Genomic DNA, 16305 nt, shown 5'->3' with positions numbered 1-16305 from the left:
TTTTTGGTTTTTCTCTGGTACAGGGAACCGAACTCACGACCTTGCGCTTGCCAGTCAGGCGCTTTTGCCGCTGAGCTAAATCCCCAGCCCCTCCCCTGGATTTTTGTCTTGGTGTCACCACCACAAACTGGCCTGAAACAATAGGGAGAATCGTCTCAGGGTTTTGGAGGCCAGGAGTTCTGTCCAGCTGCCTGTAGGGCCACAACATGATGGTCCTGTGTGTCCCTGGTCTTCCATTTCTGTCCAGATCTCCCTCTTCAGAAAGATAACTGTCACATTCCACCAGGCTCCACCCTAATGCTGCAGTTGAGTGGGCCAAAATGGTCCAGGTTCTTGTGTATGGCAAGGAAAGAATTGAGCATATACTTTGTAGTATCTATTAAGTTTATTGAAAATCTCTGGGCAGCAGCAGAACAGGTAGGAGAGTGCAGCCAGCAAAAGGGCTTTGTAATTCCAGTATTTATAGGGTCAGACATCCCTGGTGCTGGGTGCCTCCTGCTGCCTGTCTGCTGATGTGAGCATCTGTAGGACCTCCTAAATACATTCTGAGTAATACCTAGGGTGGTAGTGTGTTTAGGCTTGAATGGAGTGGCTCACACAACTTCTTGTGGGATTATGGAAGCATGGGTAACCATTAGGGTGCTGTGATGTTTATAGTTGAACGGAAGGAAGGGAGTGACTTGGCTCCTTTGTTTCGGACTACTACTAAGGCTTCATTTTATTTTATTTTTGTCTTTTTGATACAGTGTCGCTATGCAGTTCAGGCTGGCCTTGAACTCACTTTGTAGCCCAGGTTGGCCTAGAGCTCAGGGCAATCCTCCTACCTCAGCCTCCCGAGTGCTGGGATTACAGGTGCGTGGGCCACCTGGCCTGCCCAGGCTAAAGCTTCATTTCAGCTTGACCTCCATAGACACGCTGTGAACAAAGGTCACATTCTGAGATCCTGGCGGTTAAGATTTCAGCATATCTATAAGGATACAGTTAAATGTGCAATGGGCCAAACCTGAACCAAGGGTATTCTGTGGAGCCTGGGAATTTTTTTTTGAGACAAGTCTCACTACTTAGTCTCACTACATAGTGTTGGTTACATAGTGTTGAACGCGCGATTCTCCTGCCTCAGCCTCCCAAGCTGGGGTTACGGGGTGCACTGCCACGCCCGGCTGGTCCGACAACTTTCTCGAGGCATCTGCACGGCCTCAGAGGGAGAATCTTATTTCCTGCTCCCTTCCTAGACCGCGGCCTGCTCTGAGCAGCCCCGCCTCGGGCCGGTCTATCGGGCACTCCTCCGCGCCCTGGTCCAGCCCCTCCCGTCTCCGCCCCGCCCAGCCGGCCTCGCTCGCAGAAGCCCCGCCCTGTGCCCCGGAAGGAGACGGGAGCGGCGTGGGCGGCGTGGAGTCCTATCGGCTGGATGGCGGGTAGCCGGCTGCGGGAGCTGCAGGCCGTGGACACCGAGCTCAGCGCGGATACCGTGGAGTGGTGCCCGCTGGAGGGCTGTCGGCGCCTACTCGCCTGCGGCACCTACCAGCTGCGCAGCCCCGGGGACGAGGTGCTGAGGACTGGGGACCGGGGGGCGCGTTGGGAGCGGGGTGGGGGGCGACCAGCACCAGCGGCCCCAGCACCGTGTTGGCCCCGCACATTCCTCGGCTGTCGGGGCCTTCTTGGGATATGCAGCAACTTTGCATGCCGGGTCCAGAGAGCTCACATTACTGCTGATCAGAGCCGGGGAGAGCTCGGGCCACTCAGGTTGGGTTCTGCCTCTAGACGGAGCCTGTCTCTGGAAGCCTGCCCGGCTCCCCGGCTTCTCGCGTGCCTGTCAGGGTAACCGAGAAGGTGTATGTTTCCTAGGCCGACTTGGCTGGGCAGCCGCAAGTCCGTCTAGGCCGCGTCTGCCTGCACAGTTTCAGTGAGGACGACCCTGCTCACCCTCTGGCCGAGGTCCAAAGGAGGGATACGGCTGGAGTGCTGGACATGAAATGGTAGCGCGGGTAACCCCCACCCGGCCTGGCGTTTGTGCTGAGCATCTATCTGTTCGCGGAATGGGGCCTGTTGTCTGAGGGCTTTTAGCAAGACGGGGAACACCTGTGCTGTGGTCCCTTCTTTGCTGGCCCACCAGCTGTTGGTAGGTGGTCAGGTAGATGCTTCCTTGGGCTCATTGCCCTTGTTTCCTAGGTCAGTCCGAGAGGCAACAGCAGCTCTGCCTTCATAAGCCAGGGACCCTGTGGGCCGGCTGTAGAGTCCGTGGGCTTTAACTTGGCTTTGAGCTGAAACTAAGTGAAAAATCCCAAGATGGTAATGCTCCCTGGCTGCAGCTCACCCTGGGTTCTGACGGTGCACTTTCTCCCCAGGTGCCACGTCCCGGTGGCCGGCTGTGGCGTCTTGGCTGTGGCAGATGCCAGTGGTTCTGTAGAGCTGCTCCGCCTGGTGGGATCTGAGGTGCCTGGCTCTGTGGGTAGAGAGGGCTGGGCTGGGATGGGCTGTAGGGCTAGACAGCTTCCTGAAGTTGTCTGTTTGGTGCTGGAATTGTCTTGAACATGCTAAGAAGGTGCAGAGTTTGCTTTCACTTGTTCTGGGTTCTAGTGAGAGGCATCACCTCCCGTGACCCTGCAGAAGAGCTGCAGTGACAATCCGCTCACTCCGTAGCCTGAGGTTGTGCAGGGACAGTAAGGCAGGGATGTCTAGGGTTGATGTGGGGCTGAGAACAGCAGTGGTGTTCCCCTGTGAAAGTGGGTTTCTCAGGGGGGCAGCCGGCTCCTGTGTGATTGATTTCTGAGGTTTCACAGTGATCTGATCCTGTGCTTTGGCAGAATGAATTTGTCTGTCAAAAAATGGTGGGGAGCAGGGATCCTCCTGAGTGAAACTACATTGCTTGTCCCTGGCCATGTGCTAATTGGGAGATACCAGCAGATGCTGCAGTAGAACTGGGCAAAAGTCCCCTGAGCTAATTTGTGGTGTCAAGGGCCTGGGCAGGAAGGGCCTGGCTTCAGGCCTGCTAGAGCAGTCGCTCATTCTAGGGATGAGGGAAGGAAAGGCCCAAGACCAGGTTCCAGGCAGAAGCAAGTACATCCAGGAAGGGCCCTTGGATCCCACTGGGTGGCTGCTGATGGCGTTACCACTGTTCAGGTGTTCAGGTAACAAAACCCACCAGTCCTAGACAAGAGAAGTAGCATTTGAATGGCTCTGGTGGCTTCTGAAATGGAAGATGAGGAAAGTTCCCACTGTGCCCATCTCTGGGGACTGAATGGGCCAGGTCCCCTAGAGGCCGGGTGGTGCCCAGCATGTGCCCCTCAGAGCCTACAGAGGCAGCACCGTGTCTGGGAGAGACCGTCTTGTCCCTAGGTCACATGTGTGGGGAAGTCTGGGGTGAGCACCAGGGTCCTCAGCCCTGCCCGGTGTCTGGCATGTGGCACGCTGGCAATGTGCCGTGTCCTCCCGGGGAGTGAGCCTGGGAGCAAGGCTCAGGGCTCCTTTCTCCAGTAGGAGAGCAGACCCCTCCTGGAGCCTTGGTCCAGCCTCTCACTGGGGGAGGAGCGTCTGGCCTTGTCACTGGATTGGTCCACAGGGAAGCGTGGAAGGTAAGGCGCAGGCTTGGTGAGAGGCCTCAGGCTTTCCTCTGATGACTGGCTCCTGTCTTTACACTAGCCCTGATCTGAAAACCAGGAAAGTCCTAGCATGCTGGATGAATGGTGGTAATGTCACTGGTGGAAGCTGACAGCTCCCTCATCTCCCCATGTCCAGGCCCAGTGACCAGCCCTTGAAGATCATCAGCAGTGACTCCAAGGGGCAGGTGCACCTCCTCATGCTGGACGAGGCGGCACCCAAGCTGCAGCAAGTGGCCATGTGGCAAGCCCACCGCTTTGAGGCCTGGGTCGCTGCTTTCAACTACTGGCAGACAGAAGTTGTGTATTCAGGTCAGTGTCCCTCCACTGATGTTGACACGGTTGGCGCCATGAAGAACATGGGTGAGGGAAGCAGGGAATGAGGCTCTGGTGAGGGCTGAGGTGTCGCCCATCTGCATGCAGACTGCATTTCCTGAGACAGCAGTGTGGCCAGCAGTAGGTACTCTCCCACAGAGAGCCATGCCACCTGCCTCTGCTCAGCCTAAGTGCCAGCCGCAGTCTCCGTACTTCTCCCCGGCTGCTGGTCTCTGATTTCAGGCTGTACTTTACCTTCTGAAAGAAAAGGAAGCATGAAAGAAATCAGGTGAATTCTTTGGTCCTTTGGGTGGTTTGTACTTCCGGGATACCAATGTGGAATAAGCAGGTAGCAGCTGGGCAACTTTGGGGAGTGCCTCTTGTGCAGGTGGAGGTAACTCATGGGAGGTGGAGGCGCTGGGCTTTGAAAGAAGATAGGAGAGGAGTCCCCAGATTTGCAAAGGGCTGACGTAAAGAGCTAACTCCCACTCCTCTTTTTTGGGGGCATATTGGAGATGGGACCCAGGGAAATTCTATCACTGAGCTATATTTGTAGCCCTTTTTTTTTTTTCAGAGAGGGTCTCACTTGGTCGAGCAGGCTGCCCTTGAACTTGTGACCCTCTTGCCTCAGGCTCCCAAGTAGCAAGGATGGTCGGTGTGCGACAGTGTGCCTGGCCAATCTGACCTCTTTTGTAAACACCAGGATGGTGGGAGGGCCAGGGAGGTGTAGTGGAGACGTTCTCTTCAGGTGCTGAAGACCTGCATGTCTTCCCACCCTGCAGGCTCTTCTGCTCAGTCCCACGTGCCAAGGCCTTTGTTGGTGGCCATGGGGGTTGCCTGTATCCCAGGCAGCTTCCTGGGCTAGTCAGCCTGTCTTGGCCCTCTCTTCCCGGATCATAGCCCCAGGTGTTGGGTGTGGGTGGATGGATAAATGGTGCTGGGTGGTGGCCGGACGGTGGATGGGGGTAATCAGGCCTTGACATTTTTCTCCCTTCCTCCCCGGTGGGTCCTGCTCCTTAGCTTTTCTTCTGTTCCCTCTGCTGCCACCCTCCACCCTGGGTCTGGATGTTGCTGTTCTTCAGACTGGTTGTGGGCCAGGGCACCAGGGCACCCGTTCTTTATCCTTTGCGGTTCCCTTCCAGCCAGTGTGGGGTCCTTTTCCCTGTGGGTTACAAAGGGAGTTCCCATTGCAGCCCAGGGGCGTGTGCTCTAGTCTGCTGCTCCCTGTAGGCGGCTTTGGTAGGGGTCAGCCTGGGCAGGTGGGACTGTGATGCTGGAGCCTGGTAGCAGGTAGCCTGGCTAGTGTGACCTGGCACCCACCCTGTGGGTGTCACGCGTCTCTTCTGCCTCCCAGCCTTCCTCAGGTCTGAGATGGGTGCAGTGGTGGCTGTTCCTGCTTTCTCTGGGGCTCTCCTCTTCCAGGGTATCCTGAGCCCTCAGGGATGGTCACCCAGGGACCTCACAGCCCCGCCCCCGGCTGTGCCCCACCATCAGTGCTGTGACGCTGGGCCCATGTCCACACAGGGGGAGACGATGGCCTCCTGAAAGGGTGGGACACCAGAAGCCCTGGCTCGTGTGTCTTCACCAGCTCGAGGTAACTGCCCAGGGGCAGTGTGGGGACCCAGCCCCAGCCTGTGGGCCCCTGTCCCCACTGGTGCTCAAGCTAGCTGTTGTCTGTTGTCTGCAGCCATGCCATGGGTGTGTGTAGCATCCAGAGCAACCTGTACCGGGAGCACATCCTGGCCACAGGGAGGTGAGTGCTGCCCCCTTCGTGGTGCCCACAGCCCGCTGTGCAAGTGTCTGGGTTGAGAGAGGGGTCGGGAAGAGTGGGATGGGTCTCCTGGGAGGTGCCCTGCCTTGGGGAGGGACTGAGCCCTGGCTCCACCTGCCCTGGGCGGATGCTTCCAGCTATGATGAGCACGTGCTCCTGTGGGACACGCGGAACATGAAGCAGCCGTTGGCAGATGCTCATGTGCAGGGCGGGGTGTGGAGGCTCAAGTGGCACCCATTCCACCGAGACCTCCTTCTGGCGGCCTGCATGCACCAAGGCTTTGCGATCCTCAACTGCCGTGAGGTCACAGGTACGTGGGGTATGTAGCTGGCTGGGCTCTGCACCCCTCCTGTTCCAGACTCACTGTTTCCCTCCGCACCCACCCAGACCTTGGTTTCCACACCTGCTCTCACCTGCTTTTCCTCTCGGCCGTCCAGCTCCTCCTGCGTTCCCTAACTCTCTGGCCCCGCTTGGCCCCTTGCCGCTCTCATGCAGCCCACCTCAGTTTTTGCCTGGGAGCGGTGTAGACTCTGGGCCCGTGTCCCACACACTCAGGCAGAGCCCTGCATTTGCTGAGCCCAGCTCCTGGAGTCACCTCACTTCCAAGGATACCCATGGCATCGCTAGTACAAACCGCCAAGGTCAAGGCTGTTCCTTGTGTCCTGCGTCCTGTCGCTGCACTCCCGGCCATCATGCCCACCAGCCTCCTCCCGCATCTGTCCTGGCTGTGCTCCTCTCCTCTGCATCCCCCCTTTTCTTGCTCGCTCACTTGTTGTACCTTTGGTGATGGGAACATCTGTCATCCTAAAACATCGGAGGTCTGCTGTCTTGTCATACTGCTCATGGCACTCAAGTGCCGCGCTTGTCGCACCCTGAACACCTCAGTTTGTCAGATCTCTGTTCTCGTCATCGCAGGCATTTTGCAGTCTCCCTTGTGATCTCTTTGTTGACTGGTGCTGTTTACTAGTGCACTGTGTAGGGTTGTGATTTCTGGAGCTGCAGGCTGCCTTGCTTGCTCAGGAAGAGTGCGTGTGTGCACGTGCTCAGGCCCGCTGCTCCTGCGTCCTCGCCCACTGTCTGGGTCGACTTGTAGGTGGGGGCTTGGAGACTCCACGTCTGTTTCCCACTGGTTTCTGCCAGTGCTCTTCTGTGTCTTAGGGCTCTGTGTTTAGATGATGTAGGTGTCATTTTCCCATCTGCTCCCAGCTCACCCTTTTCTCATTAGTGTCCCTTATGCCTGGTAACATTTTTGTTTCAAAGTCAATTCAGCTGATACAGTGTAGCTGCCCCTCCTTTTCTGTTCCTGTCTGCTCACTTCTACATTTTGCCAGCAGTCTTGGTCCTCCTGCCCGAGGTGCTGGCTGCCTTTGGTCCTGACAGTGGGGATGAGTTCTGACCCCTTTGTGAAGGTGGAGTCTGCCGGGGCTCCCCTGTAGACACTCTGTTTTTTTGAGACAGGGTCTCGCTATGTAGCCCAGGCTGGCCTTGAACTCAGTGGTGATGTTCCTGCCTCAGCCTCCCGAGGGCTGGGATTACAGGCATGCACCACCACACCTGGCTTCCAGGTTCCCCTCTTTAATAATGGAGAGCTGTGTGTGGGAGGCCTTGAAACTATGCCAGTGCTTGCTGCTCGCTGGCTTTAGTCTTGCCTGAGTGAGTTATTGCTATGATCAGTGAGAACCCATGACTCTTCTTTCTACTTGTGTTGATTAGCATTCTTTTAAAAGATTGAGCTTCCTCTTTTCTCTTATGTCTGCCTGTGTTTATTTATTTATTTATTTATTTATTTAGTCTTTTTTTGAGACAGGGTCTCACTATGCAGTTCAGGCTGGCCTTCAGCTCACTTTATAGCCCAGCCTGGTCTTGAACTCACAATGATCCTCCTGCCTCAGCCTCCCAAGTGCTGGGATTACAGGCATGTGCTACCACGCCTGGCTGCCTGTGTTTATTTTTATTTTATTTTATTGTTTTGTTTTGGGATAGGCCCTGGCTATGTAGTTCAAACTGGCCTTGAACTTGCAACAGTCCTCCTGTCTGAGCACCACCATCCCAGCTTCATGGGTTCTTTTTTCTGTTACTCAGTGGGTCCTAATCTGTTTTTGCTGGTCATATAATGCTCAAACTGTTCCGGAGTCTTTCTTTCCTTTGGAAGCCTGTGTAGGCTGGTATCTCTTCTTTGCATCTCCCCTTGTTTATTTGAACAAGTCTTTATTTTTTGGTACAACCTATTCCAGGTTCATTTTGTATTTTCTCACTCCCAATCTTGTAATCAGTTATTTTTTCAGAGAGTCCTGGATCTTAGTGGTGAATGCTGTTTAGAAATCAAGATCTAAGCTGGGCATGGTGGCACTTGGGAGGCTAAGGCAAGAGGATTGCTGTGAGTTTGAGGCTAGCCTGGGCTACAGAGTGAAGTTCAAGGCCAGGCTGAACTGCATAGTGAAACCCTGTCTCCAAAAGAAAAAAGAAATCATGTATGCCCTGGGAGTTTTCCTCCTTTTTCCCTTCTGTTGCTACACACTACTTGTAGGTGAGAAATTTCAGTAGTTTTTGGTTACAATTGTCTTTTTTTTTTTTCTTTCTGGTACCAGGAATCGAACTCAAGACCTTGCGCTTGCCAGGCAGGCGCTGTGCTGCTGAGCTAAATCCACAGCCCTATAATTGTCTTTCAGTTACAAACATGTAGGTTGTCCTATCCTATAATCCTTTTGTGTCTTTTCGCAAAAATAAGCACAAGCATTAATTTGTTTATTTCACCTTTCTTATAAAACATAACATTCTATAAGCCAGGCATGGTGGTGCATGCCTGTAATCTCAGCACTCAGGAGGCTGACGTGAGGATTCCTGTGAGTTTGAAGCCAGCCTAGGCTACATAGTGAGTTCAAGGCCAGCCTGGATTCAAACCCTATGTCAAACAAACAAACAAATAACATTCTGTATACCCTTCTTTTGTTCTTTGCGCACTTCACTTAAATATATAATCTATCTCTCAGAGGCTGAGGCAGGAAGACTGCAAGTTGGAGCCCAGCCTGGGCAACTTAGTAAATGCGATTGTCTCAAAATAAAAAAAGGCTGAGAATGTAGCTCAATACAATGGCCCAGAGTTCAATTCTCAGTACTAAAACAAAAGTATAATCTAGCAGGTGCAGTGGCATGTTCCTATAATCCCAGCACTCAGGAGGCTGAGGCAGGAGGATCACTTGAGCCTAGGAGTTTGAGACCAGCATTGGCAAATGAGTGAGACTGGCTGCAGGGGACAAAAAGGAGGTGAGACTCTGTTTCAAAAAAGGAAGAACAAAATAATAATCTTAGGAACATGACTTGTAGTTCAGGGGTAGAACTTGCCAGCATGCATGAGTTTGATCCCCAGCACCTCAAGGATGAAAATTATACTGTCACTCCATTTCAGTTTCATCAGGGCTTTGTTTTTCTTTTTAATGTTATCCAGCACTTCATGTACTCATTCACATTTGTATATAGGTTTTTCCGTTGTTTCACAATAGCAAATAATGGCTCCTGAGTATGTGGCTTTGCACATGCTTGCATTTGGTTGGAGAGGTATCCTTTGGGGTACTGCCTTGAGAGCACTCAGGGTCACAGGTAAATGAGAGTCTGGTTTTACCTGATAGCACCAGAGTGGCCTCACCCACCCACAGTGCAGGCTGCCCAGCTTTGGGATTTCTGCCACTTCATAGATGACAGCAATTTAAATATTCGTGTCTGCAATTAAGAATGAAATTCTTTATTTTCCATATGTTGCTGTCTTTTTGCCTACTTTTCTCTTTGGTTCCTAATCTTTTTGCTTCTTGGTTTTAGAGCTCTTTCTGAATTGGGGATATTCTCCCCACCGCCCTCCCCCCCCCAAGGGCTGGGGATTGAACCCAGGGCCTTTGCACTGAGCTATATCCCTGGGCCTTTTTTTAAAATTTTGAGACAGGTATCAGGTTAATAATATCCCTTAGTTATTGTGGGCTGATCAGGTCCACAATCTCCCAAACACATGTATGGTGAAGACTAAATAAAAACAGGCAAATGGAATGATTTCAGGGCTCCAAGAGGATCAAAGCCCTCTCACAGGATTCTCTCAGGGATAAGACCAAGACCTTCTCTGTATTTATTTGCTTATCAGAAGAAGGGAGGGGAGTACTCAAGAAGGGTAGAGTTATTCAAAGACTTCTCCAAGTAGGGTATTAAATTAATCCTTAATAAGGATTAAGTTAATCCACCCAGGAGTGAGATGCCTGAGGCTGTAGTCTTTTATCTAGTTGAGATTGGATCCAGGTGTCCTTGGCTATGATCTTGTCTTGACCTTTGAGGCTTTCTGGCTTCATCCACCTTTACAGGCTTTAGTAGGAATTAATGACTCACAAAGGTTCACTTACTATGAGTCTGCTGTCCATTTCCAGACAAGGAGCCTAGGCCTTGGACAGATTCACAAGTGAACATGGAAAGCCAATTGGTTAATTTAAGTCCTGCTTGGGGCTGCTTCGTAGTGCTCTCCATCAGACAGGGTCTCACTAAATACTAAATTGCAGAGGCTGGGCTCAAACTTGTAATCATCGTGCCTTAGTCTTCTGTTTGCTGGGATTAAAGGTTTGTGTCACTCCATCCAACTTGTGCTGGAAATTTTTTGTTTGATGTTGAGTTTTCCCACTGTGGGGTTTGTATGTTTATGTCTATAAGAGGTTTTTTTTTTGGTAAGAAAGTCTAATATATTAACTTTGGGAGATTTGTTTTTGAGTGGATCTCACTGTGCTGCCCAGATTGAACTAAATCCTAGGTTTAAATGATCTTCCTGCCTCAACCTCCTGAGGAGATGGGATCTCAATTTTTTTCCTTCCTGGTGCTAGAGATCAAGTCCATGACCTTTTCACATGCCAGGCAAGTGCTCTATTCTAAGCCACACTTTCAGCCCTGTGACACTGACTGCTGATTTCTCTTTGCCCCACCTAATTCCTCAGTCTCAGCTGCAGTTAACCGTCCTGGCCCTCTGTTTGGTGTCATTGTCCCTTCCCCAGAAGCCTTTGTCTCTGGAGATTCTCTGAGAAGGCTCCCGAGTGTGGGGCTCCCTGCAGCCATGAGTGCTCAGCTCCTTTCCCTGTATCCTGGATGCTTGGAGGTCTGCGCAGTCCAGCCTGGTTCCAGGGCTGCATCTCCTGCATGCCTGGGGCCTTTCTTAGTGCCCAGGCTGGATTCCGTTCTTATAGCTACATCAGAGGTCTTGGTTGACAGTGCTTGGTGTTCAGGTAGGCTCCTTGGCTCACCTGCTGCTGGTACTGAAGGACCACCTTGACTTGCTTTGGCTCTCCTGGCAAGTGCTAGACCTGCTTAGGTTCAGCCAGTTGCTTTCTCTCTCCGGCCGGAATGCCTCTTCTGCACCCTTGCAGCTGTGCACCATGGGAACTGTTGGTCTATTTCTGGCCCTGCCTCCACTCTCCAAGCTGCCTTAGGAGCTCTCCAGAAAGATGCTGTTATGGGATCACACTGGGGAGAGAACCTGCATGCTCTGGACCCACTAGCCAAGTCACTGGCACTGTGCTTGCAGGTCCTCCTGAGCTGTACCATGCATGTACTGCGTTTCTCACCAGTCTCTCCATTCCCACCTGGCCACTCCTTTGTGTTTTGCTTATGAGCATGGACTGAGGTCTAGCTCCCTGAGCCCATGTTTTGCAGCCCTGGCTGATCCGAAGGCCCCTGGGTAATGCTGTGTCCTGTTCTCTCTTGCTCCAGAGAAGCAGGAAGTGACAGTCTTGGAATCCCACAAGCTGCCCACCTCACTGGTGTACGGGGCTGACTGGTCCTGGCTCCTTTTCTGTCCCCTGCAGCCAGTGCCTTCTGAATCCCTCGACAGTGACGTGGGAAATCAGGTCTATGGGCTGAAAGTTTCAGGTGAGCCACTGGCACCTTCCTCCGAGCACACAGAGGGCTAGGATGGCAAGGGTGGTGCCAGAGATGACAGCTGGGTGAAGCTGTGTTCTTTTCTCCTGCTGCTCACAGAGGACATGAGGAACAGCAGCAGCCAACCACACATCCCAGCGAAGTTCTGTGATTCTGACCTCTGCCTCAAAGGGGTGAACTCTGATATCAGGCTTCTGGCTACCTGCTCTTTTTATGACCACACTCTCAACCTCTGGAAATGGGAGGCCCGCTGAGCCTGAGACCTGCTCAGAGAGCCTGAGAGCTCACAGAGACCTGCACCAGGAGCGACAATCTTTGAGCTGGGCCACTGGGAATGGACTGAGTGATTCTTTTTGGCATTGAATGGGATTTTCCAGCTCCAAAACTGAAGTTTCCTGGGTACATTTTGACTTTCAGCCCTTCATAATGTATTTAAGCAACTATTTGTATTAATTAAATGAAGCTGTTTTGGAAAAAAATGTTACTTTATAACATCATAAGTAATTTTGTAACTGAATGAATTTTCTGTTGGTGTGGTAGATCAAGCCCAGGGCCTTGTACATGAGATACACCCCCAACCTTGAAGTATCTTTCAAAGCATATGAAAAGACCACCTCCTGCTGTGAGTAGAACACAAGAAAGAGGTCCATGTGTACTTCCTGAGCCACCTCAAGTCATACTTGTGGAGCAGGTGGAGGTAGTGTGGGCACTAACTGTATTAACAAACTGATGGGCTTTCAAGTCCTGGACCCACAGCAACTGGGAATACAGGTCAGGTGTGTGACCCATCCAGCTCCCACTTTGAATGCTATCTCTAGGAGAATGGGGACCAGACTGACAGCCCGAGCTGTCGGGTCCTCAGCTCTTCACAGGAGACACTAGCACTGGAAGAGCAGACAGGCAGTTAGTTCTACCCGTGTCTTATTTTCTGATGACTGGACATGCCAGTGTGGGCCACACTGATTACAATTTTGTTATAATGAGCAATTCCCAGCTAATGGCACTAGGAGTTACTTCTGGAACTAGGAATTGAACCCTCAGCCTTCCTCCAGCTAGACTTGTACCAGTGAGCTATACCCCAGCCTGATTTACAGTTTTTTGATAGACGGTTTCACTAAGTTGCCCAGGCTGGCCTAGAACTCACTATCTTCCTGCCTCAGCCTCCTGGACTGGGGGGGTTACAGGTGTGTGCTACCAGGCCCAGCTGGCCCATTTATTTTAAATAAAAACCTATTGGGCCCTCTTCTAGAGTATGTGTTTTGTTTTTGAGACAGGGTCTCACTATACAGTTGAAGCTGGCCTTGAACTCACTTTGTAGCCCAGGCTGGCCTCGAAGTCACAGCAATCTTCCTGCCTTAGTCTCCCAATTGCTAGAATTACAGATGTGCACCACCACACCCAGTCTAGAGTTTGTGTGGACATTTCATGTAAGGGTCAGCTAAGTATTCTTGGAATGCAGGTCTGAGACATTGTGACTGAAGAGGGAAATGACACACTGATCATCAAGAACCAACCTGGAGGCGGGGTGTGGTGGTGCACCCCTGTAATCCCAGCACTCGGGAGGCTGAAGCAGGAGGATCTTTGGGAGTTGGAGACCAGCCTGGGCTACAAAATGAGCTCAAGAGGGCCTGGAGATTTAGCTCAGCAACACAGTGCCTGCCCAGCAAGCAAAGGTTGTGAGTTCGATCCCCAGTACCGGAAAAAAAAACCGAAACAACAACAACAACAACAAAAAAAACAAAATGAGCTCAAGGCCAGCCTGAACTGCATAGAGAGACCCTGTCTCCAAAAAAAAAAAAAAAAATCCAACTTGGAGCTGAGCATGGTGGCACATGCCTATAATCTTAGCACTTGGGAGGTTGAGGCAGGAGAATAGAGGATTGTTGCAAGTTCGAGTCCAGCCTGAACTGCATAGCAAGTCTCAAAAAAGACCAGTTTGGGACCAGCTTCTTATGCAGCCTGGTCTTTAGGTTTTTTCCAAGGGGGCAGTTACTTTTCACCCAGTTAAAATACCGACTGTCTTGGAGTCTATAAAGAATACATTAATTGTTGTTTTGGGGGATGAATTAGCCAGTGTTGCGTAGGGTGGCCTGCCTAGTAAATTCTCACAGTGTAAGCCTGTCGTGGGCAGGCCTGCAGACCTGTTGCCACAGTTGTGTGAAACCTCTGTACGAACTGCGCGGCATCTGTCACGTGGCACACTGTCAACCACCTGATGCCAAACACTAGACAGCAGTAAAGGCTTTTAATAGAAATGCCACGCGGGGAAGCTCCCACCTCTCTGGGACTCACAGTCTGACACTCGGTCAGTGCAGTCTCCGGTTCACAGGCAAACGGCGGTCATCACTGGATTCTAGCGTGGAAAGTTCTTGGGATACAGCTGGAAGAGCTTGCCCTCCTGGGTAGGTTCGAAGCCGTACTTTTCCAGGTTGTCAGGGTCGAAAGTGCCTTCCTTAAAGTCCTTTTCGATAGCGGGCGCAACTGTTTCCATGAACAGTGCCCTGGCTGTCAGCGGCACGTCTGCGCCCGCGGGGGCGCGGTAATTCACGTAGGGCTTGAGTTTGAAGCCGGTCAGGTTTGGGACGATAAATTCTGGGACCTGTTCCTTTACCTGCACAAACTTCCAGCCCGGGGCGAGGAAGCCCGTGCCCTTGGCGCCCCGGCCCTTGTTGAAGGTGCGGGGCCCCCGCTTGCTTGTCCACTTGCTCATCCTGTCCGCTCCTCGCACTAGGCCTTGGGTTACTGCGGTCAGGAAGCCCATGCTGTGCCTGTGGGAGGAGACTGCTCAGAAAGACCCACATCCAGGACGGACGCGAGGAACAGTGCACTCCGCGCAGATCCCAGACCCCTAGGACAGAGAGAAGGCTGCACCCCGGCCCAGAACGCGGAAGACCGAGGACGACCCTGGATCCCGAAGGCGAAGGGGACGCGGTGCCAGATGCAAACGAAAGTACTGACCTGGGCCAGCGGCTCTCACAGCCCGCACCTGAACCCGCGTAAGCTCCGACGCGCCTCAGCTCTGTCTCCCGTCTGAGACCTCGCGGCGCTCCCGGCTGGCGCGGCCACCGAGCAACAACGGGAACTGAGATTGGTCCCCGCCGCGCTCGTGCGCACCCGCGAGGGGCGGGGCCGCGGAGACCCGGCCAATGTGTGGCGAGGTGGGCGGGGCGCCGGGAGCGCCTACGTTCACGACGTCAGGGGGAGGCGGGCGTGGAGAGCGCGCGGCCGGCCGGTGAGTCGCCGCCCTGCGCTGGGAGGCGGCCGTCTCCGGTCCCGCCCCGCGAGGAGGCGTCGCCCTCCTCTTCCCCCGTCATCGCTCCGCCTCGCCCAGCCGCCGTGACCAGGCTGCTGGACTGGGCCGAGGACGTCAAATGCCACAGGGACTGTTCTGCAGTGTCCCCTGATGGCCACACAGTGTCCCCTGTCGGTCCGTGGAGTCCCCCTCATCCCTGCGGTGTCCCCTCACCCCCCATGTCCTCCTCATCCCCCCGTCTACCCCTCACCCCCTCGAAGTTCCCTCACCCCCTCCACCTCCCCCACCCCCCGCGGCGTCCCCTCACCCCGCGTCGTCCCGTGTCCCCTGTCGGTCCGTGGAGTCCCCCTCATCCCTGCGGTGTCCCCTCACCCCCCATGTCCTCCTCATCCCCCCGTCTACCCCTCACCCCCTCGAAGTTCCCTCACCCCCTCCCCCTCCCCCACCCCCCGCGGCGTCCCCTCACCCCGCGTCGTCCCCTGCACCCTCTCGACGTCCCCCTCCCCCCTGCAGTGTCTCCCTCACCCCCCAAGTCCTCCTCATCCCCATCTGCCCCTCACCCTGCATCGTCCCCTGCACCCCCTCGACGTCCCCCTCCCCCTGGGACGGCTCCCTCACCCCCTCCACCTCCCCCACGCCCCGCTGTGTCTCCTCCGCGTCGTCCCCTGCACCCCCTCAACGTCCCCCTCCCCCCTGCCCCCCTGCGGTGCCCCCTCACCCCCTGCGGTGTCCCCTCACATTCAGCAGTGTCCCTCTTGTCCCCCTGCGCCCTGAGGTGCCCTTCCACGGCCTTCGGTATCTCCCTACCACCGCCCTCTGAGTCCCTCCACGTCCAGCCCGGTCCCCCTCCCCTCTTGGGGGTGACCCCGGTCTCCTGTGCCCGGCGCACCCCTTGGTGTGTCTTCCCCCGCCACTCCCTCGTCATCCTTGGTGCTGCCCTCGCGGCTCTCGGCCTCCTGACCAGGCCTTGTGAAGACCCATGTCCTGAGCCCCGTCACGCCCTGAGCCGGTAGCTGGGCCCTCCGGGGACCCTGTCCAGTCCACGCCCCTTCTCCGCCTGGCCGTGGCCCTTTTGCTTTGCCCCTCCTGAGCCTCACACCCTCTGCCCCATCTGGAACCGGCCCAGCTGCGTGTCCCAACCCGGCCCGGCCCTGGCGCTGGGCGTAGCTCCAACCCTGACTGCTGGGGGAGAGGCCGTTGCCGCTGCCTCGGCTCCCAGCCACGTGAGCGCTGTTTACGGGAGGCGCAAGGGGAGGGGTGCTTCTCCCAGAGGCCGCTCTTCTCCAGGAGAGCTTCCTGGGCGCGCTGCCCCGGGAACCTAGTGTGACTTGGACAGGCACAGGAAAGCTGGGCAAGTAGGCAGTGGCCTCTGTGTCCTCCCACTCTGGACTGTGCTCTTTTTTCAGCCATGCAGGAAGAGGAAGGCGTCTGCCCTGAGGTAGGTGCACAGACCGGAGAGAAGCTGAGAGAAGCCC

At 54.3% G+C, this 16305-nt stretch overlaps 3 protein-coding genes across 9 annotated transcripts in view; 2 read left to right on the top strand and 1 right to left on the bottom strand.

The window, feature by feature from the left end:
- The first annotated feature begins 1358 nt into the window (after positions 1-1358).
- Dph7 (diphthamide biosynthesis 7) lies at positions 1359-12074 on the top strand. 3 transcript variants are annotated; one of them, XR_001231740.1, is made up of 10 exons: positions 1359-1546; positions 1846-1976; positions 2346-2433; positions 3478-3572; positions 3736-3908; positions 5436-5505; positions 5599-5664; positions 5820-5992; positions 11505-11568; positions 11677-11768. XR_001231740.1 is itself a non-coding variant. In XM_005408623.2 (10 exons), the coding sequence occupies exons 1-10, from the start codon at positions 1409-1411 to the stop codon at positions 11829-11831; spliced, it is 1248 nt and encodes a 415-aa protein (XP_005408680.1). In that variant the 5' UTR covers positions 1359-1408; the 3' UTR covers positions 11832-12074. The 3 variants fall into 3 exon arrangements, 2 of the variants coding, with proteins under 2 accessions (XP_005408680.1, XP_013362116.1); XM_005408623.2 differs by having other exon boundaries at positions 11410-11568; positions 11677-12074; XM_013506662.1 differs by lacking the exons at positions 1846-1976; positions 2346-2433 and having other exon boundaries at positions 11410-11568; positions 11677-12074.
- A 1729-nt stretch (positions 12075-13803) lies between these two features.
- On the bottom strand, positions 13804-14646 carry Mrpl41 (mitochondrial ribosomal protein L41). The gene is made up of 2 exons (XM_005408622.2): positions 14536-14646; positions 13804-14345 (listed from the first exon to the last, which is right to left on the bottom strand). Exon 2 carries the CDS (start codon positions 14336-14338, stop codon positions 13931-13933), a length of 408 nt encoding a protein of 135 aa, XP_005408679.1. The 5' UTR covers positions 14339-14345; positions 14536-14646; the 3' UTR covers positions 13804-13930.
- A 78-nt stretch (positions 14647-14724) lies between these two features.
- The window catches only part of Pnpla7 (patatin-like phospholipase domain containing 7), a 59406-nt gene continuing 57825 nt past the window's right edge, over positions 14725-16305 (top strand). For 2 of the 5 annotated variants that reach the window (XM_005408621.2, XM_013506660.1), the window contains exon 1: positions 15549-16268. In XM_005408621.2, coding sequence (XP_005408678.1) covers positions 16239-16268 — 30 coding nt within the window. In that variant the 5' untranslated portion in view covers positions 15549-16238. Of the gene's footprint in view, positions 15005-15547; positions 16269-16305 lie in introns of those variants that run through there. The other 3 variants (XM_005408620.2, XM_005408619.2, XM_013506659.1) reach the window with 3 other exon arrangements.

This window comes from Chinchilla lanigera, unplaced genomic scaffold (assembly GCF_000276665.1).
Source record: "Chinchilla lanigera isolate Chin_1 unplaced genomic scaffold, ChiLan1.0 scaffold00112, whole genome shotgun sequence".
Taxonomy (NCBI): domain Eukaryota; kingdom Metazoa; phylum Chordata; class Mammalia; order Rodentia; family Chinchillidae; genus Chinchilla; species Chinchilla lanigera.
This window is presented reverse-complemented; position numbering and strand designations above follow the sequence as displayed.

Coding starts and splice junctions, on each gene's coding strand:
- Dph7 (XM_005408623.2), top strand. CDS start 1,409: ATGGCGGGTAGCCGGCTGCGGGAGCTGCAGGCCGTGGACACCGAGCTC. Junction 5,506..5,598: donor TGTGTCTTCACCAGCTCGAG/GTAACTGCCCAG, acceptor TGTTGTCTGCAG/CCATGCCATGGGTGTGTGTA. Junction 11,569..11,676: donor CTATGGGCTGAAAGTTTCAG/GTGAGCCACTGG, acceptor TGCTGCTCACAG/AGGACATGAGGAACAGCAGC.
- Mrpl41 (XM_005408622.2), bottom strand. CDS start 14,338: ATGGGCTTCCTGACCGCAGTAACCCAAGGCCTAGTGCGAGGAGCGGAC.